Here is a 23205-nt window from a genome sequence, read left to right as displayed (position 1 = left end):
TACATTCCGTGCATTGCCATTTCAGTCAGAGATTAGTCGGACCATAACTTGGTTTCACCTTCTCATTTAGCTGAGACAGAAAGCCGGGCAACTTGTTCTGATTACTGGCACGGAATGGTGGAGGGGTGGATATGTTAGTGTGCAGCACTGTGCGACATCAACCTCACACCGTATGGCAGGTGCCAGCCATTTAGCAAGAGAAGCATGTGCTTCAAGCAAAAAGTCACATGGGGAAGTCTTAAGGGGTGCTGTCATTCTTTGAGTCAAATGACACCATGGCCAGTCAGGGCGTATTGGCCACAGTCAGTTAAGGACATTGTCTGATCTCACTCCAGGATGTTGGCCACAGTTCGTCAGGGACTTGGTACGATCATAGTCCAGGGATCTGTGAGCCCGCCCCCACCCCACCACAATCCAGGCATTGGGACACAGTCAGTCCCACAGGTCAGGTCCAACCTGACTCGGATGTTAGTCACTCAGAAATCTTTCAGTGGGTGGGGGTCTCAGGTGGGTTAGGGGGTCACGGTGGGCTGTCGTCCCAAGTCACTCCCTGGATGTGGCGCACAGTCAGTTCTGGAAGCTCAGGCTATGAATCTCAGTGGAGCTAGGCATGCTTCGCTAGAGAAGTTTGGTAACTCTGGGTCCAGTTCACTGAAACAAAGAGGGGCTCAATGATTGTGATGGAGCACAACTCCTAATTTAAAGGTGTGAGCCAATACTGCATGGGAGGGCGTGGGGTACTGCAGGAGGAGAGCTCTTTGGAAGTTCCCCAACACTCTGGCTTTGATGGAAGGACAATGGATAATGATGTTGGCGATGTTGATAGCTATACGCCAGCCTGAGGCACAGGGAGAAGATTAAGGACATTAATAGTTAAAAAGTGTGGCAGTTCAAAGCTGAAAGTGTTGACAGGGACTTCAGTACCAAATGGAACATGAAGACTGGGGCTCTGGTCATGGGGTTCCACCCAGAAGCACAGGTCGAATCTCTGGAATGTGAATGTTAGAAAGACATGAGGAAGCCCTCTGTCTTCTACCAAACCTCAACTGCACAATAAAAGAGTAGTAACAGAATGTCTGCCGGAACAGCCAGAGAGTGCAGAGTAAGTTAGTTTTGATCAGTCTACAGGACTGGATAGTGTGAGACCTGTCAAAGTACGATTGCATTAACCAGGCACTCAAAGATCTGAACTGACACCCGTCTACCACAACATTAATCCGTACTTTCAGTAACCATCAACGTGGGCTAGGAATCCTGGCTATAATGACCACCTCATTGATCATTGCGAATTAAACCGAACAATCTATCTAAAGTGCAAGCAATCACAAACAACCTTTAAATTGTCACGTTTGATTGACAGTTCCCAAATATATTCCACAGCGCTCATTGCCTGCATCAGGGCACATCCTTTTGTCACATATTTAGCTGTAAATGGATCAAAACCTGCTCTCACACACAATGCTGATCACACCTAGAACCCGGTATTGCACTGAGCTGCAGATGTACTTGTGCTTCTAATCATCGCCTGCCTGTAATCCCCGTCCATTCAGCTGTCGGACCAAGAATAAAATGACAGAAGCTGCCCCTTCTTTGCGCCATAGAGCATTGATATATTTGTGGCCAGAGCTTTGGGAGACTCCACAAGGGTCATACGGTTACAGAATCATAGAATTGTACAGTATAGAAGAGGCCCTTCAGTCCATTGAGTCTGTTCCACCAGAAATATACTGTTAACAAATTAGCCTCACTTTCCCCCACTGGGTCCTCAGGAGGTCCTTGAAGGAGTCAATTGATCTCTGGGCTCTGGGTTAGGATGGCCACTCACTTCTCCAGATGGTCCAGTAGCTGACACAGTTCTTGGGAAAATCTCGACGCCTCTGGAGGAACTGGCATTGAGGACAGTACACATTGGGCCTTGTGTCCCTCCTCCACATGATGGGGCAGACCTGGTGCCAGCAGGTTCTCCATGCGGAGGCAGATGTTGGAGTTTGATGCTGGTCCTGGGTTTGCCAACGCCTTTGAGGCTCTTCCATTCCACTAGGTATTCTCTGCGTGTCAGCATTATCACTGATAACACCGACTGGAGCTGAATCTGTTCAGGAGGGGGACAGTGAAACCCATGTCAGAACCTAAACAGCTCTGCAGTGATGTGACTCTTCAGCAACCACAGGATACACTAATAAGACTTCACCAAAGGTCGAGTGGGACATGGATCTGGCAGTAGAGCCATGGGACACCTCAACATGGACCACTGACATATCATTCCTTATTCAGATGAGTGCACCACAAGCCAAGTCTCACTGGGATATTAGAACTGTGGGAGGGAAGCCTTCACTTTCCCCACCTACTGCCTCCCAAAATACCTGATGGCTCAGTGGTTAGTCCTGTTGCCTCACAGTGCCAGAGACCCAGGCTTGATGTTGTGGTTCTGTTCGCCGAGCTGGGAATTTCTGGTGTGGACGTTTCGTCCCCTGTCTAGGTGACATCCTCAGTGCTTGGGGGCCTCCTGTGAAGCGCTTCTGTGCTGTTTCCTCCGACATTTATAGTGGTTTGTCTCTGCCGCTTCCGGTTGTCAGTTCCAGCTGTCCGTTGCAGTGGTCGGTATATAGAGTCCAGGTCGATGTGCTTGTTGATTGAATCTGTGGATGAGTGCCATGCCTCTAGGAATTCCCTGGCTGTTCTCTGTAACACAAATTCCCAGCTCGGCGAACAGAACCACAACAACAAGCACCCGAGCTACAAATCTTCTCCCAAACTTTGAACCCAGGCTCGATTCCAGCCTTAGGTGACTGTCTGTGTGGGGTTTGTACATTCTCCCCATGTCTGTGTGGGTTTTCTCCAGAGCTCTGGTTTCCTCCCACAGTCCAAAGATGTGCGGGTTAGCCCTGAGAAATGCAGGGTTACAGGAATGGGTTAGGGGTCTGGGAGAGATAATCGCTGGAGGGTCAGTGCAAACTTGATGGGCTGAATAGCCTCTTCCTGCACTGTCGGGATTCTATGAATTCTGGTCTTTATCACTTTGCTCAGGTTAGCCCTTGCATTTTCTAATTAGAGCAATGACTACACAGCAACAAGTCCTTAACTGGCTGTCGAATGTTTTGAAACATCATGTGGTCATGAAAGATGCAATATAAACAGAAAATTTTAAAATGGAAATAGTCTTTTCAAATTGCCTGCTATGTTTTCATGCATTGCAACAGAAACTATCTTTCAACAAGACCTCACTAACATCTTGTGAGATTCTGAGGCCATGAAAGGCACGAGACAAATGCCTTTGTATTTCAGACCGATTTCTCATTGTATTCATCTCACTGGGTCAAGTGGGAGGTGCTCGAGATGAAGACAGTAAGCATGCTGTTCCCTGTTGAGAGTTAGTAACAGTAGCATACCCTTCTTGTTTTGCAACCTGTGAATCAATAGCAAGGTCATAGGCCTGGCTCTGATATTATCAAAGCATTAAACTCCAAAACACATCTCCCTCGAGTCAATTTCTGCTTCTCCAGACCTAAATTCTCATATAGTCTGAGGAGATGGACTCAGCCATTTAAGACTCATTCAAGGAGAAATGTCTTCAGCCAGAGAATGGTAGTCCTTTGGAATTCTCTGCCACAGAAAAGAGCAAGATGTACATGTATTTGGAAAGGCAAGGACTGATTAGGGATAATCAACACGGCTTTGTGCATGGGAAATCATGTCTCACAAACTTGATTGAGTTTTTTGAAGAAGTAATAAAGAGGATTGATGAGGGCAGAGTGGTAGGTGTGATCTATATGGACTTCAGTAAGGTGTTTGACAGGTTCCCCACTGGAGACTGGTGAGCAAGGTTGGATCTCATGGAATACAGGGAGAACTAGCCATTTGGATACAGAACTGACTTGAAGTTAGAAGACAGAGAGTGCTGGTGGAGGGTTGTTTTTCAGACTGGAGGCCTGTGACCAATGGAGTGCCACAAGGATCGGTGCTGGGTCCTCTACTTTCCATCATTTATATAAATGATTTGGATGTGAGCATAACAGGTATGGTTAGTAACTTTGCAGATGACCCCAAAATTGGAGGTGTAGTGGACAGCGAAGCAGGTTACCTCAGATTACAATGGGATCTTGATCAGATGGGCCAATGGGCTGAGAAGTGGCAGATGGAGTTTAATTCAGATAAATACGAGATGCTACATTTTGGGAAAGCAAATCTTAGCAAGACTTATACACTTAATGGTAAGGTCCTAGGGAGTGTTGCTGAACAAAGAAACCTTGGAGTGCAGGTTTATGGCTCTTTGAAAATTGAGTCGCAGGTAGATAGGATAGTGAAAAAGGCATTTGGTATGCTTTCCTTTATTAGTCAGAGTATTGAGTACAGGAGTTGGGAGGTCATGTTGCGGCTGTACAGGACATTGATTAGGCCATTGTTGGAATATTGCGTGCAATTCTGGTCTCCTTCCTATCGGAAAGATGTTGTGAAACTTGAAAGGGTTTTGAAAAGATTTACAAGAATGTTGCCAGGGTTGGAAGATTTGAGCTATAGGGAGAGATTGAATTAGTTGGGACTGTCTTCCCTGTGGCATCGGAGGTTGAGGGGTGTTTACAAAATCATAACGGGCATAGATAGGATAAATAGACAAGGTCTTTTCCCTGGGGTCAGGGAGTTCAGAACTAGAGGGCATAGGTGTAGGGTGAGAGGGGAAAGATATAAAAGAGACCTAAGGGGCAAAGCTTTCATGCAGAGGGTAGTACTTGTATGGAATGACCTGCCAGAGGAAGTGGTGGAGGCTAGGACAATTGCAACATTTAAAAGGCATCTGGATGGCTATATGAATAGAAAGGATTTGGAGGGATATGGGCCAGGTGCTGGCAGGTGGGACTAGATTGGGTTGGGATATCTGGTCAGCATGGACCAGTTGGACTGAAGGTCTGTTTCCATGCTGTACATCTCTATGACTCTCTGACTCTATGATTGAGTCCAAATCATTGAACATTTTCAAGAAGGAGTTAGATGGTGTTCTTAGGGCGAGGGCAATCATAAGGCATGGAGAGAAAACAGTAATAGAATGTTGTGTTGGAAGATTAGTAATGATTGTGGAATAGAAACCCAAAAGGTGGAATCAGGCTATTCGGCCCATCAAGGCCAGTCTAACTCCCCAAAGAGCATTCTACCCAGATCCACCCCCTCCATGTAACCCTGCATTTGCCAAGGCCAATCCACTCAACCTGCGCATTTGTTTGACTGTGGGAGGAAACCCACACATTCACGGGGAGAGCGTGCAAACCCCACACAGCCAGCTGCCTGGGGGTAGAATTAAACACATGTCCCTGGCACTGTGAGGCAGCTGTGCTAACCACTGGGCTACCGTGCCACCCTGACATTGGGATTGCAGGCTTTAGGGACTGCTGTTGCTCCCATTTCCTAAGTTGCTTTGTTTATTATTGAGAATCATCATCTGGACAGTTTGTGTGATACTGCTATTTGAGGGAATATGAAACATCTGGATGTTGCAAGCAATTCAACAAGTCCCACAATTACATAAGCTGGGAAACATGTTGAACCAACTGATTTGTTATCAGTGGGATCAGAGGGCAACATGGTGGGTCAGTGGTCAACATAGTTGCCTCACAGCGCCAGGGATCCAGGTTCGATTCCAGCCTCAGGCAGCTGTCTGTGTGGAGTTTGCACATTCTCCCCTTGTCTGCATGGTTTCCTTTGGGTTGTCTAGTTTTTTCCCACATTCCAAAGGTGTGCGGATTAGGTGGATTGGCCATGCTAAATTACACATAATATTCAGGATGTGTAGATTAGGCATAGTAGCTACAGGAAATGCTGGGATAAGGGATGGATCTGGGTGGGATGCTCTTCGAAGAGTTGGTGTGGAGTTGTTGGGCTGAATGGCCTGATTTCACAGTGTGGGGATTCTGTAAAAGGAATGTTGGATTTCCTATCCCATCCTTTTTTTCAGTCCTGATCTCTTAAATGCTTTTGAAGAGATGGTGTTTAATGTGAGCCAGATGCCTCATCCACGTCTTTTCTGATGTTTTCACCTTGCATATGTCAGTTGGCAATTCACAAATGGTGGGTGATATTCATCAGAATATACCCCACATAGTGAGCTGTTGTCTTTGGGTTGTACTGCCTTAAGGCGCAGAATTAACCCTAACTTTCAAAAAGAATTTGATATGTATTTGGATGGAAAATTGTATGGGAGTATGGAAATAGAGTGGGGCAGTGGGACAAATTGGTTCGTACTTTCAAACAGCCAGCACAGAGACAATGAGTCAAATGGCCTCATTCTGAAATGCATCTTTTTAAAAGTGCATTCATTTGTTGTCTGTCCTAGCTGCCACTTGAAAAGATGGTGGAGAGCTGCTTTCTTGAACTGTTGCAGTCCATCTGCTGTGGGTTGGCCCTTGGGGAGGGAATTCCAGGATTTTGTTCCATGAAGGAACAACGAAATGTTTCCACCATTCTGACTGATGGATATGACCCCAACAGCAAAATGTAGATCAAGATCAGCTTGTATTGTTCACTTATTTTCAGTCCTGTGATTAAATGTCAGGGGATAAAACGAGGTCAGTTAGCCCATTATGACTTCATCAAATGAAGACCATTGCCAATCTCCTGATGATTTCCCCCTACCTTTGCATCTCACTCCTGTCCAAATATTCATAAAATACCCTCTTGAATGAGAAAATGTGATACTAAGTGTGAGAACAAATGTTGGAAAACCTTCATTATATGATAACTTCATTGTCCACAGTGTTCCTTCATCACAACATCAAATGGAAGCTCTGATCTGCAATATAATTAGCAGTAAAATTCCCTTTGCATCCGGTTTTCCACTGATCAGTACCTGAATATCATTCCAAGGGGAAAATCATTGCCTGTTATGCTGGAAGGGGAGAAGAGAAAAGTGTTTTCTAATTTGTATATGTTTCTCTCATGTGCATTTTGTACGGAAAAAGCAAAAGTTTTACAATGTTAAAACCATTGACTCTTACTCCCTTGCAGGATGTCCTACATAATAATATCCTGACACGGATCACCCAGCTGGGGATTATTGTGTCCTTGATCTGTCTGTCAATGTGCATCTTTACCTTCTGCTTCTTCAGTGAGATTCAAAGCACAAGGACAACCATTCACAAGAATCTCTGTTTCAGCCTATTTATTGCAGAGTTGCTGTTTCTTACTGGCATTAACATGAACAGTAATAAGGTAAGGAGTGCAAATTAACACCTTCAGATATATTCAATCCACACACCCTCTCCACAAAAAGATGTTTTCAAACGGTCATTCAAAATCCACTTAGCTCCCATCTCCCCATCGTATACGTTATGAGTTCTCTGGGTTGCTGCATATGTTATTTATTTCACAGCAATGCAAGATTGTCTTTTTTTCTCTCTAAATACAAATAGTTTATTTGCAAAACTTAAGAAAGTTAGAATGTATAAAAATTCACCACACTTATCCAGAAAACCCCAAGAGTTTGGTGGAATCTTTTTTTCTGAGTGGAAGCGGTCAATTATTTACACTGCAGCCCCACCCACAGGATTAAGCAATCAAGCACAGTTATATTGATCAGTGAACAAGCCAGCTCAGTCAAATACAGGTCAATTGCTATTAATCACTTTGTTATGTAATGTAAGATGTCTCTCCACCCTCCTTGCATGATTAGATTCCGTACAGTGCGAAAACGGGCCCTTCGGCCCAACAAGTCCACACCAACCCTCCGAAGGATAACCCACCCAGACCCATTTCCCTCTGACTGATGCACCTAACATTATGCACAATTTAGCACGACCAATTCAGCAGACCTGCACATCTTTGGACTGCAGGGGAAACCAGAGCAAGCCCATGCAGACACAGGGAGAATGTGCAAACTCTACGCAGTCACCCAATTGAACCTGGTTCCCTAGCACTGTGAGGCAGCAGTGCTAACCACTGAGCCACCATGCTGCCCTAATCCTGGACAGTTTGTATTGCCCTAAAGGTGCCTTGCACATAATGCAATCTTTCAGAACACACACATGTTTTACGAGTTGTAGTTAATAAATCAAAAAAAAGAGGTGATTTAATGATGAAGATAAAATTGTTCAAGTCTGTATAAGAATACTTCCAATGTATTTAAAAAAAAGATGCTTTGAGGTGGAGCTCTTGTGGCTTAGTGGTATGTCACTACCTCTAGACCAGGAGACCCAGGTTCAAGCCCCACCTCATCCAGAGGTGTATTGTAAAATGTCTGAATAGGTCGATGAAATATTTCTAATCAACCTATCCAGAGATGTTATTGAATACCTCTGGAGCAAATGGCTTGAATCCATGTCTCCTGGCTCAGAGATTAGGACACTACTACTGCATCAGAAGAATCCTTGAATAGATTGATTACAATAACTGCCCAGATGTGCATCAGATGCCCTGTGCTATGAGGCTAGTGGACCATTGTCTCTAATTGCATTATCAGCTCTGGTCTGATAAAGAAGACCATTGAGGGCCTTGTTTTATGGTGGTAGTGTGTCCACCTCCGGAACAGGAGGCCTGGCTTCAAGTTCCACATGCCTCAGCAATGTGTAATTGAGAAACATAGAAGATAGGAGCAGGAGGAGGCCATTCTGCTCTTTGAACCTGCTCCACCATTCAATACAGCCATGGCTGATCATCCAACTCAATCACCTAATCCTGCTTTGTCCCCATAACCTTTGATCCCATTCGCCCCAAGTGCTATAGTTAGCCACCCCTTGAATACATTCAATGTTTTGGCATCAACTACTTCCTGTGGTAATGAATTCCATCGGCTCACCACTCTTTGGGTGAAGAAATATCTCCTCATCTCTGTCCTAAATGGTCCACTCACAATCCTCAGACTGTGACCCCGGTTCTGGATGCACCTACCTTCAGTGTAGGAGTTGGGAGGTCACGTTGTGGCTGCACAGGATGTTGGTTAGGCCACTTTTGGAATATTGCGTGCAATTCTGGTCTCCTTCCTATCGGAATGATGTTGTGAAACTTGTAAGGGTTCAGAAAAGATTTACAAGCATGTTGCCAGGATTGGAGGATTTGAGCTTTAAGGAGAGGCTGACAGGCTGGGGCTATTTTTCCTGGAGGGTCAAAGGCTGAGGGGTGACCTTATAGAGGTTTGTAAAAGCATAAGGGGCATAGATAAGATAAATAGACTAAGTCTTTTCCCTGGGGTGGGGGAGTCCAGAACTAGAGGGCATAGGTTTAAGGTGAGAGGGGAAAGATATAAAAGGGACCGAAGGGGCAACATTTTCATGCAGAGGGTGATATGTGTATGCAATGAGCTGCCAGAGGAAGTGGTGGAGGCTGGTACAATTACAGCATTTAAAATGCATCTGGATGGGTATATGAATAGGAAGGGTTTGGAGGGATATGGGCCAGGTGCTGGCAAATGTGACTGGATTAGGTTGGGATACCTGGTCGGCATGGGCAAATTGGACCGAAGGGTCTGTTTCCATGCTGTACATCTCTACGACTCGGTGACTGTAAGTAATTCCACTTCATCTCTCTTTTAAATCCAAAAACTATGACCTCTCATTCTAGATTGCTCCACAAGGGGAAACATCCACTCAGCATTTACTCTGTCAATCCCCATTAGCATTTTATATGCCTCAATTAGATCATTTCTCTAAATCTTCTAAATTCCTGCGAGAAAAGGGTTCAAGTGCTCAATCCCTCCTCATGGGAGAAGGTTTTCATGTCTGGAATTAAACTGAACTGCCTCCAATACTATTACATCCATCCTCAAATAAGGAAACCAAAACTGTACACAGTTTTCCAGATGGGGTCTCACCAATATCTTTTGCAACAATTATAACAACACTTCCCTACTTTTATACAACATTCCATCAGCAATAAATGTCAAATTCCGAGGGGGACATGCAGACTGACTTTTTGCAACTCATCAACAAAGATATCCACTGAAATGTTTTGAAGTTTTTCTCCATTTAGATAATAAGTTGCTTTTTCACTCTTCTGACCAAAGTGGATAACTTCACACTTAGCCATGTTAAATTTCATCTGGCAAACATTGGTCCATTCCTGACTTGTCCATGTTATTTATTAATTCTTTATTTCTTTGTTGCAACTTATATTCCCATCTATATCAGTGTCACCTGGAAATTTGGCTACAGTATATTCTATTCCTGAATCCAAGTCATTCATTTAGATTGTAAATAGTTGGGGTCCATGGGCTGAACCCTGAGCCCCTATCTCATTAGTTCCAGCTTTTCAACAAAAATCTGGCCCAGTTGTCCCAACTCTGTTTTCTGTTGGTTAGCAAATTCTCTATTCAGGCTGATATATTGCCCCAACCCCAAATTCTTACAGTGTAATTTATGTACATGCTCTTGCTGTTTGCAAAGAACATGGCCTTTTGTTTTAAGATTAGATTCCCTACAGTGTGGAAACAGGCCCTTCAGCCCAACAAGTCTACACTGACCCTCCCACGGATAACCTGCCCAGACCCATTTCACTCTGACTAATGCACCTAACACTATGGGCAAATTAGCATGACCGATTCACCTGACCTGCACATCTTTGGACTATGGGAGGAAACCAGAGCACCTGGAGGAAGCCCACGCAGACACAGGGAGAATGTGAAAATTCCACAGACAGTTGCCCGAGGCAGGAATCAAACCCTGGTCCTGTGAGGCAGCAGTGCTAACCACTGAGCCACCGTGCACCCCTATTAATATAGATCACTTCTAGTACACTCACAGAATAAAATCCCTACAGTATAGAAACAGGCCATTTGGCCCAACTGGGCAGCACGATGGCACAGTGGTTAGCACTGCTGCCTCACAGCACCTTGGACCCAGGTTTGATTCCAGCCTCGGGCGACTGACGGTGTAGAGTTTGCACATTCTCCCCGTGTCTGAGTGGGTTTCCTCCGGGTGCTCTGGTTTCCTCCTGCAGTCCAAAGATGTGCAGGTTAGGTGAATTGACTGTGCTAAATTGCCCACAGTGTTAGGTGCGCTAGTCAGAGGGAAATGGGTCTGGATGCGTTACTCTTCAGAGGATTGGTGTGGACTTATTGGGCTGAAGGGCTTGTTTCTACACTGTAGGGAATCTAATCAAAACAAGTCCACACCGACCTTCCAAAGAATAACCCACCCAAACCCATTCCCCATTACTCTACGTTTGCCCCTAACTAATGAACCCAGCCTACACAGCCCCGAACACTTATGGGCAATTTAGCATGGCCAATTCACCTGAACTGCCCCTGTTTGGATTGTGGGAGGAAACCCACACAGACACGGGGAGAATGTGCAAACTCCACACAGACAGTCGCCCGAGATTGGGATCGAACCCGTTCCTTGTTGCTGTGAGGTAGCAGTGCTAACCATTGTGACTGATTGACCATCCTAAATTGGTTGGTAGCATAATGTTTCACACACTCAGGATTAGCTAGAAAGTAACTCTCCAACTACAGAATTATATATAATGTTGGCCACTTTGTGTATCCCACAAACCTACCTTCACTGGTCAGTGCACATGTAGGGATTTCTACAGTTCCACACATTCCTTTATCAACAACCCTGTAAACAGAGCCTGAGCCAAAGTTATCATTATGCAAGTTTGATGATGAAATAGAATGCATCCTGGTGATAATGGCTACCCATGTCAGAATTACTGGCCTGTATTGTATGCAACATGGCAGTTAATTGTCAATCATCATTAACTAGTGTACTATCTATGGAAATGCCTCAACTGATTAGAGTTCATTTGTAATCAGCACTCTCCTCTCATGGAATATTAGTGTTGGCTTTCCTCTTTCTTTGTATTCTTGTGATTTGTCCTGATGAATGCAAGACAAAAAACTTTGATAAAATGTGTCATTGGTCAGTAATATTCCGCTGTGTACCACCAAACATTTAGACTTCTAGATATTAAAAACATCAAGGGGCAAGAAAAGAGTGTGGGCAATGGATTTGAGGTCGAAGATCAGCCACGGTCACATTAAATGGACCCTTCATGGGATCTGACCATCACTGGCAAGGCCAACATTTATCACAACACTTGTTGAACTGAATGGCTTGCTTGGCTATTTCAGAGGGCAGTTAAGTATGGATTGCATTGCTGTGGGTGTGCATCCTAATAAAGATGGCAGCTTTTCTTTATTGAATGGCAAAACAATTGGATAGGCATTCATGGAACGCTTTTGAGGCCAAAGTATTGTATGCTTTGAAGGAGTTCTTACGGCTAAAGAAATGGGGATCAAGCAGGAACAGGATCTTGAACTGGATGGTCAGCCATGTTCATACTAGATGATGAAGGTCTGACTGCCCTACTCCTGTTCCTACCTTCTAAACAATAGTTGTCAATTGTAGGCATGTCATATTGTTCTTTTTTCAAAGCAAATATAGCTGTTTTATTAATTTCATAGAATCTCTACAGCGTGGAAACAGGCCCTTCAGTCCAACAAGCCCACACCAACCCTCCGAAGAGTAATCCACCCAGACCCATTCCCCTCTGCTCCTAGCCTACACATCCTTGAACACAATGGGTAATTTAGCATGGCCAAGTCACCAAGCCTGCACATCTTTGGATTGTTGGAGGACATCAGAGCATCTAGAGGAAACCCACGCAGATATGAGGAGAATGTGCAAACTCCACATAGGCAGTCGTCCAAGGCTGGAATCAAACCCGGGTCCCTGGTGAGGCAGCAGTGCTAACCACTGAGCCACCGTGCAAATTCTAGTAACTGTCATGCCCAGGCTTTGAATCCACTTTGCCAGAACATTAGGCTGGGCATACTGGTGCATTGACATTACCACAACACCATCAGCTCTCTGTAGTTTTGCTTCTGCCTCCAATGTTCCTTATCTCACTCAAAAAACCCTGAGATGTGTGCAGGGTGCAAGTTATCAAAATGCCAGAGTCTTATTTTTCCAATTGGCATCAAGATGAATAGACTATCCACTCAGGTGGTTGGGCGGGGGAGGCAATGGCCTTGTGATGTTATCACTGGACTGTTAATCCAGGGACCCAGACAATATTCTGGGTATCCACGTTCAAATCTTACCACAGCTGATAGTGGAATTTGAATTCAATAAATAACTGGAATTAATAGTCTAATGATGACTATTGTCGGGAAAAACTCATCTGATTTGCTAATGCCCTTTCGGGAAGGAAACTGCCTTCCTAACCTAGTCTGGCCTACATGTGACTCCCGACCCACAGCAATGTGGTTGACTCTTAACTGCGCAATTAAGGACAGGCAATAAATGCTGAGGTAATAACAATGACTGCAGATGCTGGAAAGCAAATACTGGATTAGTGGTGCTGGAAGAGCACAGCAGTTCAGGCAGCATCCAACGAGCAGCGAAATCGACGGTTCGGGCAAACGCCCTTCATCAGGAATATGATGAAGGGCGTTTGCCCGAAACGTCGATTTCGCTGCTCGTTGGATGCTGCCTGAACTGCTGTGCTCTTCCAGCACCAGTAATCCAGTATTTGCTTTCCAGCATCTGCAGTCATTGTTTTTACCTCATTGATTTTAACCCGACTGCGAATCCTCTTGCAAGGATGCCTGCCTTGAAGAAGTTTTCCTCCTCTCTCTACAAGAATCTCAGGGAGTCCCTCTCCCACTGCAACTCCCAGGTCATTTCCTCTGCTCTGAAGCCCTTTATTCCTGATGAAGGGCTTTTGCCCGAAACGTCGATTTCGCTGCTCGTTGGATGCTGCCTGAACTGCTGTGCTCTTCCAGCACCACTAATCCAATAAATGCTGACCCAGCCAGCGTTGCCCTCATCCCATGAATTAATAAAACAAAACTTGCCTGATCTGAGAATGCTTGGAGTTGGCAACACAGAGTCCAAAACCGAGCAAAACAATTGTCAGTTCCCCGGAATTAACAATTCCCAGTTAGCTGAGTGCACCATGTATTAAAAAGGTAGAGTTTGCGACTGATGGAGGTCAAGACAAAATTGCATTAAAACTTACATAATTCATCACTGGCGTGTCATTCAGCAATGCAGTGGGAGTTTGAGATTGCATTTTTACACGACACAACTAATTTCCAAGGTTATTTGTTTTTTTAAGCAGACTGAGCAGTCTCATGACTTTGATCCATGACCTTCAGGTGTTTTGTGTCTTTACCTCCACCCTCTAGCTTGTCTGCTCCATTGTTGCTGGACTGCTGCATTACTTTTTCCTGGCTGCCTTTGCCTGGATGTGCATTGAGGGCATTCACCTTTACCTGATTGTGGTCGGAGTCATTTACAACAAAGGGTTTCTGCACAGGAATTTCTACATCTTCGGGTATGGCAGCCCTTCCGTCGTTGTGGGAATCTCGGCAATTCTTGGCTATAAATACTACGGCACGGATAAAGTGTAAGTACCTGACTCGAAGTGCCTCAAGAGCAGTAACTCGGACTTAGAGAGCATCTTTCACATGGTTCAAACCGTAGTGTTTGGAACAAGGTCAACCAGGGGAACCTCATGGAATATGAGTTCCCTGATTGGGACTGTTAGCCTAGTCCAATCAGGGAGCCCTGGCTGACAGATGGGTGGGGGCGAGGGGGCGCGGGGTGGGGGGGGGGTGGTGCACAGATCAATGGTTCAGTGGTTAGCACTGCTGCCTAACAGCATCAGGGTCTCAGGTTCGATTCCAGCCTCTGGTGAATGTCTGTGTGGAGTTTGCACATTCTCCCTGTGTCTGCGTGGGATTCCTCCCAGAATGTCCAAAGATGTGCAGGTCAGGTGAATTGGTCATGCTAAATTGCCCATTGTGTTAGGTGCATTAGTCAGAGGGAAGTAGGTCTGGGTGGGTTACTCTTCGGAGGGTCAATGTGGACTTGTTGGGCCGAAGGGCCTGTTTCCACACTGTAAGCAATCTAATCATAAACAGGAGTGTCGAGTTATGTTAGAGCCCAGGTGTCTCTGGAAAAGGAGCACTTGGTGTCCACCAACACCCTTGAGCTATGCACCTTGTGTCTCTCACTATGTCTCAACGTGGGAGCTGGGGAAAAAAATAACAAAAACAAAAGAAAAAAAATCAAATGGACTCCAGCAGTTCAAGAAGACAGATCCTGACTAATTTCTCAAGGGCAACTAGGATAAGCAATAAATGCTGGACCAGCCAGCAATGCCCATGTTGCATGAATAAATAAAAGAAAAGAAAATCTATATCAAGCTGTAAGATTTTCTGCCTGTATCAATCATGAGTGAGTGTGTATGTGTTTGAGCCTTTTGATTGGTTACATTGCATAGTAGCACATCAGAAACCCTTTCTTTTCTCTTCCAATTATTAAAGGTAAGTATAGTCCAAAAAATAGCATTCCTTATGCTCAACTTGAAACCTGATATGAAATGCTTTTGGTCTGAATGGCAGGCAGTCAGGCAAACTGATCATCCTGGTCACCACATTGGGAGTTTTTGCATTTGGGACTGTGTGGAAAAGTGGGACATGATTATTGATGTACTTTCGCTAAGTAAGTTGTAGCAACCTATGGTGATGAATTCCTGGATAATCCTCTGTGTCACTCAAAAAATGACCCTTCCTCATGTAGTGGGGTTTAGATGCTGGTGGGCAAATTCCACATGATGAGCGTCACTGGCCAGTCAAATCTTATAATTCCCACAACACACACACTTTCCAGACAGGATATTGGCTAGAAGTTGGGATTTTATTTGGCTTTTACCTTCTGTGCCCAGAGGCAATGAAATGAATCTCAGTGCTACTCCATTTAGAACTGTGAATAATATGTTGGATATTCCTCTTTGTATTGCTCAGCCAGTCCCTGCCACATCACAACATAAATAGGGGAAAAGCAACCATTTGACTGATTCTAACCGTATCACATAGAAAGATGTACAAGGGGAGAATGTGCAAACTCCACACAGACAGTTGCCTGAGGCTGGAATCGAACCTGGATCCCTGACGCTGTGAGGCAACTATGTTGCCCACTGACCCACCATGTTGCCCTCTGATCCCACTGATAACAATTCAGTTGGTTCAACATGTTTCCCAGCTTATGTAATTGTGGGACTTGTTGAATTGCTTGCAACATCCAGATGTTTCATATTCCCTCAAATAGCAGTATCACACAAACTGTCCAAATGATGATTCTCAATAATAAACAAAGCAACTTAGGAAATGGGAGCAACAGCAGTCCCTAAAGCCTGCAATCCCAATGTCAGGGTGGCACGGTAGCCCAGTGGTTAGCACAGCTGCCTCACAGTGCCAGGGACATGGATTTAATTCTACCCCCAGGCAGCTGGCTGTGTGGGGTTTGCACGCTCTCCCCGTGAATGTGTGGGTTTCCTCCCACAGTCAAACAAATGTGCAGGTTGAGTGGATTGGCCTTGGCAAATGCAGGGTTACATGGAGGGGGTGGATCTGGGTAGAATGCTCTTTGGGGAGTTAGACTGGCCTTGATGGGCCGAATAGCCTGATTCCACCTTTTGGGTTTCTATTCCACAATCGTTACTAATCTTCCAACACAACATTCTATTACTGTTTTCTCCCCATGCCTCATGATTGCCCTGGCCCGAAGAACACCATCTAACTCCTTCTTGAAAATGTTCAATGATTTGGACTCAATCATAGAGTCAGAGAGTCATAGAGATGTACAGCATGGAAACAGACCTTCAGTCCAACTGGTCCATGCTGACCAGATATCCCAACCCAATCTAGTCCCACCTGCCAGCACACAGCCCATATCCGTCCAAATCCTTCCTATCCATATACCTATCCAGATGCCTTTTAAATGTTGCAATTGTACCAGCCTCCACCACTTCCTCTGGCAGCACATTCCATACACGTTCCACCCACTGCATGAAAAAGTTGCCCCTTAGGTCTCTTTTATATCTTTCCCCTCTCACCCTAAACCTATGCCTCTAGTTCTAGACTCCCCCACCCCAGGGAAAAGACTTTGTCTATTATTTCTATCCATGCCCCTCATGATTTTATAAACCTCTATAAGGTCATCCCCCAGCCTCCGACACTCCAGGGAAAACAGCCCCAGCTTATTCAGGCTCTCCCTGTAGCTCAATTCCTCCAACCCTGGCAACACCCTTGTAATCCTTTTCTGAACCCTTTTCTCACAGCATCTTTCCAATAGGAAGGAGACCAGAATTGCACGCAATATTCCAAAAGTGGCCCATCCAACATCCTGTACAGCCACAACATGACCTCCCAACTCCTGTTCTCAATATTCTGACCAATAAAGGAAAGCATACCAAACGCCTTGTTCACTATCCTATCTACCTGCAACTTTACTTTCAAGGAGCTATGAACCTGCACTCCAAGGTCTCTTTGTTCAGCAACACTCCCTGGGACATTACCATTAAGTGTATAAGTCCTGCTAAGATTTGCTTTCCCAAAATGCAGCACCTTGCATTTATCAAAATTAAACTACATCTGCCACTCCTCAACCCATTGGCCCATCTGATCAAGATCCTGTTGTAATCTGAGGTAACCTTCTTTGCTGTCTACAACATCTCCAACTTTGGTGTCTTCTGCAAACTCCGTAATTACATCTCCTATGCTCACATCCAAATCATTTATATAAATGATGAAAAATAGTCAACCCATATCTGAAACGTAAACAGAAATTGCTGGAGAAACTCAGCAGGTCTGGCAGCATCTGTGGAGAGAGACACTGAGTTAGGGTTTCGAGTCCGGTTTGACTCTTTTTTAGAAATGAAGAACTTCTGAAGCAGTTCTGATGAAGTGACACTAGATTCAAAACATTAACTCTGTTCCTTTCTCCACAGATGTCACTCAAGTTTCTGAGTTTCTCTTGCCATTTCTGTTTTATGCAGTTATATAGGGTTGTGCATTGCCAGCAAACAGAAACATTAAGGTAAGAGCAGGGGTAGGCCATTTGATCACTGCTCTGTCAATCAACATGATCACAGCTGATCATTGAGCTTAATAGACTAATACTGCCCATCCTCCCAATCCCTTGACCCCTTTAGCCACAGGGGCTCCATCCACCACCCTCTTGAAAACACATAATATTTGGGTTTCAACCATTTTCTGTAGCAGAAAATTCTACAGGCTCACCACATCTCCTCAACATTGTCCTAAAAACATTTACCCCTTGTCCTTAAACTATAACCCTGAGTGACTCCCCCACCATTGGAAACATCCTTCCTGTGTAGTCCTTAGAATCTCAATTCTGATAACAACTGATGAATTGCATCACCACAAAGCGCTAGTGCGGCCACACTTGGAATATTGTTTGCAGTTCTCGTCGCCCCATTACAAGAAGGATGTGGAAACATTGGAAAAGGTACAGAGGAGATATACCAGGATGTTGCCTGGTCTGAAGGGAAGGTCCTATGAGGATAGACTGAGAGACTTGGGTCTGATCTCATTGGACAGAAGAAGGCTAAGAGAGGATTTGATTGAGATATACAAGATGATCAGAGGATTAGATAAGGTAGACAGTGAAAGTATTTTTCCTAGGATGATGATGTCAGCTTGTACGAGGGGTCATAGCTATAAATTGAGGGGTGATAGGTTTAAGACAGATGTCAGACGCAGGTCTTTTACTCAGAGAGTGGTAAGGGCATGGAATGCCCTGCCTGGCAATGTAGTTAACTCAGCCACATTAGGGAGATTTAAACAATCCTTGGATAAGCACATGGATGATGATAGGATAGTGTAGGGGAATGGGCTTAGATTAGTTCACAGGTCGGCGCAACATCGAGAGCCGAAGGGCCTGTTTTGCGCTGTATTTTTCTATGCTCTATGTTCTATGAATGGCAGTCATTGCTATAATGTAGAAAGTGTGGTGATCTGTTTGCACACAGGAATACGATAATGAGCAGATAATCTATTCTGGAAATGTTGACCGAGGGATGAATATTGGCCAGGACACAGAGATGACTCTCTTACTTGTGCCATTTCATAGCCATCTGGGAGACCAGGCAGAACCTCACTTTATCATTTCGTCCAAAAGACAGTGCCTTCGACAGTGTAGCACACACTCAGTACCACATAGGAGTGTCAATCATTTTTCATCTGCCCACCTTTTGGAGTCGGATTTGAATTCAGAATCTTGAGACAAATCTGCGCTATTAAATTCTTTCGTTGATGATGAACCCTACAGTGTGGAAACTGGCCCTTTGGGTCAGCAAGTCTACACCAACCCACTGAAGACTAACCCACCCAGACCCATTCCCCTACCCTATTATCCTACATTTACATCTGATTAATGCACCTAACCTACACATCCCTGAACATTGTGGGGCAATTTAGCACGGCCAATTCACCTAAGCTGCACATCTTTGGACTGTGGGAGGAAACCGGAATACCTGGAGGAAATCCACTCAGACACAGGGAGAATGTGCAAACACCACTCAGACAGTCGCCCGAGGCTAGAATTGTCACAGATTCCCATCACCCTCTGGGTGAAAAAAAGTATTTCCTCTGACACTCCTGATTATTTATTTATTTATTGTGCAAATTTTATTCAATTTCCACCACCAGGAAGAAAGGAAACACCCGAGTGGCCAGTGACAAGCAGTGCCCTTCACATCAAAGGGCAATGCTGTGTGATCAAACAGTGAAGGGGAGGGCAGGGATTAAATCTAAATAGAGTTGGATGGGGAAATAATGCACTCCACTCCCTGCGGCGCCCACCTCTCCCTGAACAGCTCAAGGGTGTTGGTGGACACTGCGTGCTCCTTCTCCAGAGACACCCCGGGCTCTGACATGACTGCGGAAGAGGGGCAGTCAGTCGGCCCTAACGACCCCCTCCACGGCAGTCCATTTGATGTATGTAGAGCCTCAATTCCATTGGGCAGGGCATTCCAGGATTCTGACTCAGTGATAGTAAAGTAACGGTGATTTATTTCCTAGTCAGAACAGTGAGTGGCTTGGAGTGGGACTTGTATGTTGCAATATTCCTGTGTATCTACTATGACTGGAGAAAGAAAATAGACAAGTAAGCAGAATTATAAAGATGGAAAGTCAAGATTTCAAGTGACTAAGTTGTCTCCTACTGTCTTTCTGATTTTTTGTTCTGATGACACGGTTGTCTATAAGGTGATGGTTATTCTTCAATTCGATAATTGATCAGAGTCTTGTGAGAATTTTTTTTCAGCTTCCTCAGTTTTTTTGCCTTTTCCCCACATGGACAGAGAGAGAATGAAAAAGAATTTTGCTTCTAGTTTGCAGGCCCTGGATCTTTCTCTCTCTGCTGCCCCGACACTTACAGCTTTCAATGCTCTGAACTCAACCAACCTGAGGGCTATCGATAGGCAGAACTTCCTTAACTCAAAAGCCTCTCAGCAACACTCACTCCTGAATTCTCACTGCTTCAGAAAGTAATGACTTTCTGTGCCAACTGTCTGCCACAATTCAAAAATTTGCAGCACGTAATTGTCAAGTGGCAAAACTCTCGCTATATCCTAGTCCAACTTCCATTTCATTTTATAGTGGGAAAAAAAGGAAAATACATGCTATACCAATTGTAACACGGCTTGGACAGTGCAGAGAGGAGATCTGGAGCTGCACATCCCACTTTACTGACACGGAGTAAGTCAATGGTCTCCACTATCTACAAGAGGTGAGGGGAGAAACCTGCTGGGTTTTGTGAAGACGGAGTTACTTTCTCACAATTATCTTTGCATTCTCTCTCCCACAGTTGCTGGCTCAGCACAGAAAACAACTTTATATGGAGTTTCATTGGCCCGGCATGTTTAATCATTTTGGTAAGTTTGACCTTCTAAAAGCAAAACCTGAAGTTTCACCAACTCTTTTTTTTTCCCTCTCCAACCATCATCATACAGCCACCACGTGTCTGCTGTGAAAGGATTGCAATCTCTCACCTTCATCAATAAATGAAAAAAAAACTTTTGTTGCATCTCATTCTCATGGAGATGGAATCCTAAGCCAGTGTTATAAGTGAGGGCATCGAATCTATCACAATGGAATCACCAAAATCTGTCATTCTACAACATTTTGTTTGCTTTTATCTGTTGAACAATTGATTATTGACTCTTGGGATGGCAGGACTGAGGTATGAAGAGAGGTGGAATCAATGAGGGCTACATTCAGCAGAGTATGGACGAATGAGGTGGGGGAGGTGGAACCTATCAAATTCCAGCTGAACTAGACTGAGTAAACACAGGAAGGACGTTCCTGATCACCTAGGAAGTCCAGATCCGGGGTCATTGTTTAAGGATGTAGAGTAGGCCACATAGGACTGAGATGAGGAAAGAATACTTTATCCAGAGAATGTGAACCTGTGAAATTCTTGACCATGGAAAGAGTTTGAGGCCAAAACATTTTCAAGAATCAGTTTGATTAGATTTCCTACAGTGTGGAAACAGGCCCTTTGGCCCAACAAGTCCACATTGACCCTCCGAAGAGTAACCCACCCAGACCCATTTCCCTCTGGCTAATGCACCTAACACTAGGGGCAATTTAGCATGGCCAATTCACCTAGCCTGCACATCTTTGGACCTGTGGGAGGAAGCCGGAGCAAACCCATGCAGACACGGGGAGAATGTGCAGACACAGACAGTCGCCCAAGGCTGGAATCGAACCTGGGACCCTAGCACTGAGAAGCAGTGGTGCTAACCACTGAGCCACTGTGCAGTTCTTAGGGATAAAGGGATCAAAAGGTACAGGGGGGAAATAGGAACAGGAAACTGAGTTGGCTGATCAACCATGATGATGCTGAATGGCAGAACAAGCTCAAAGTAGTGAATGGTCTACTCCTATACCTAGTTGCTATGTTTCTAACCAAGCATAAATGTTGGAAATCAGCAAAGAAAATATTTGAAAGCACAAGCAATTCAAGCAAAAGCACACAATCCATTAAAACCTCTTCACCATTCCTGATCTTTGTGCCTATTCCTCTGGGACCCATATTCCTGCCTGTCCCCGTACCTTTTGTTTCCCTCGGACATCAAAAACTGTCTTTCTCGGCCTTAAACATTGTCAACAACGTACGCCCACAATCCTTTGTGATCGAGATTTGCAAAGATTCACAAACCTTTGAGCGAAGAAGGTTCTCCTCATCTTAGTCTTAACAATAAACATGCGGACATAGAAACACCCATCAAGCTGACTCCATTATTCAACATGGTCATGACTGATCCTCTCATTCTGAAGAAGAGTCACTGGACTTGAAATGTTAACTCTGCTTTTTCTCCGCAGATGCTGCCAGACCTGCTGAGTTTCTCCAGCTAGTTCTCTTTTGTTTCTGTTTAAATTCCACATTGATGGTCTCTCCCCATATCCCTTGTTGCCTAGAAGCTTTAGAAATCTAGCTGTTTCTTGCTTAAACCTTTACAATGACTTTGCTCCCATATCTCTCTGTGGCAGAGAATTCCACAAATCCCCACTGAGAGAAGACCTTCCTCCTTATCTCATGCTGAAATGTGTCCTACATTTCCTCAGACTGCGATCTTTTTGTTCTGTAATATGGATATGTCCTGTCCCATTGGCAGGACAGAGCTGGCAAAGGTGGCAGTGACACAGTGGTATACAGTTGGGAGGGAGTTGCCCTGGGAGTCCTCAACATTGAATCCAGACTCCATGAACTCTGATGGCTTCAGGTTAAACATGGGCAAGGAAGTCTCCTGCTGATCCCCACGTACCGTACTCCTCCGGCTAATGAATCAGTATTGCTCCAAGTTGGACAACATTTGCAGGAAGCACTGAGGATGGCAGGGGCACAGGATGTACTGTGGGTGGGGAGTTTTAATGTCCATTACAAAGAATGACTCAGCAGCAGTAATACTGATTGAGCTGGTCGGGTCCTAAAGGACATAGCTGCTAGACTGGGTCTGTGACAAGTGGTAAGGGCAACAAAAAAGAGGGAATAACATACTCAACCCCATCCTTACCAATCTGCCAGCTGCAGGTGCATCTGTCCATGACAATATGGTATGAGTGACCACCACACAGTCCTTGTGGGGACAAAGTCCTGCCTCCACATTGAAATTACCCTTTGATTTGATTTTTATCACATGTGAGATACAGTGAAAAGTATTGCTTTGTGTGCTATCCAGACAAATCATACCTTACATAAGTACATCAGGGTAACAGAACAGAATGCAGAATATAGTGTTACAGCGACAGAGAAAAACTAACTCTAATATATGAGAGATCCATTCAGAAGTCTGGTAATAGTGGTGAAGAAGTTGTCTTGAATCTGTTGCTTTGTTTTCAAACTTTTGTATCTTCTACCCGATGGAAGAGGATGGAAGAGAGTATAACTGGGATGGGTGGGATCT

The 23205-nt window shown here is 44.7% G+C and overlaps 1 protein-coding gene across 1 annotated transcript in view; it reads left to right on the top strand.

Annotated features, from left to right (window-relative positions):
• Window positions 1–23205, top strand: part of adgrl4 (adhesion G protein-coupled receptor L4) — a 160967-nt gene that overhangs the window by 91585 nt on the left and 46177 nt on the right. The window contains exons 10-12 of the mRNA XM_072574788.1: window positions 6994–7197; window positions 14114–14334; window positions 20604–20670. Coding sequence (XP_072430889.1) covers window positions 6994–7197; window positions 14114–14334; window positions 20604–20670 — 492 coding nt within the window. The remainder of the gene's footprint in view (window positions 1–6993; window positions 7198–14113; window positions 14335–20603; window positions 20671–23205) is intronic.

The sequence above is a fragment of the Chiloscyllium punctatum genome, chromosome 7, assembly GCF_047496795.1.
Source record: "Chiloscyllium punctatum isolate Juve2018m chromosome 7, sChiPun1.3, whole genome shotgun sequence".
NCBI lineage: Eukaryota > Metazoa > Chordata > Chondrichthyes > Orectolobiformes > Hemiscylliidae > Chiloscyllium > Chiloscyllium punctatum.
This window is presented reverse-complemented; position numbering and strand designations above follow the sequence as displayed.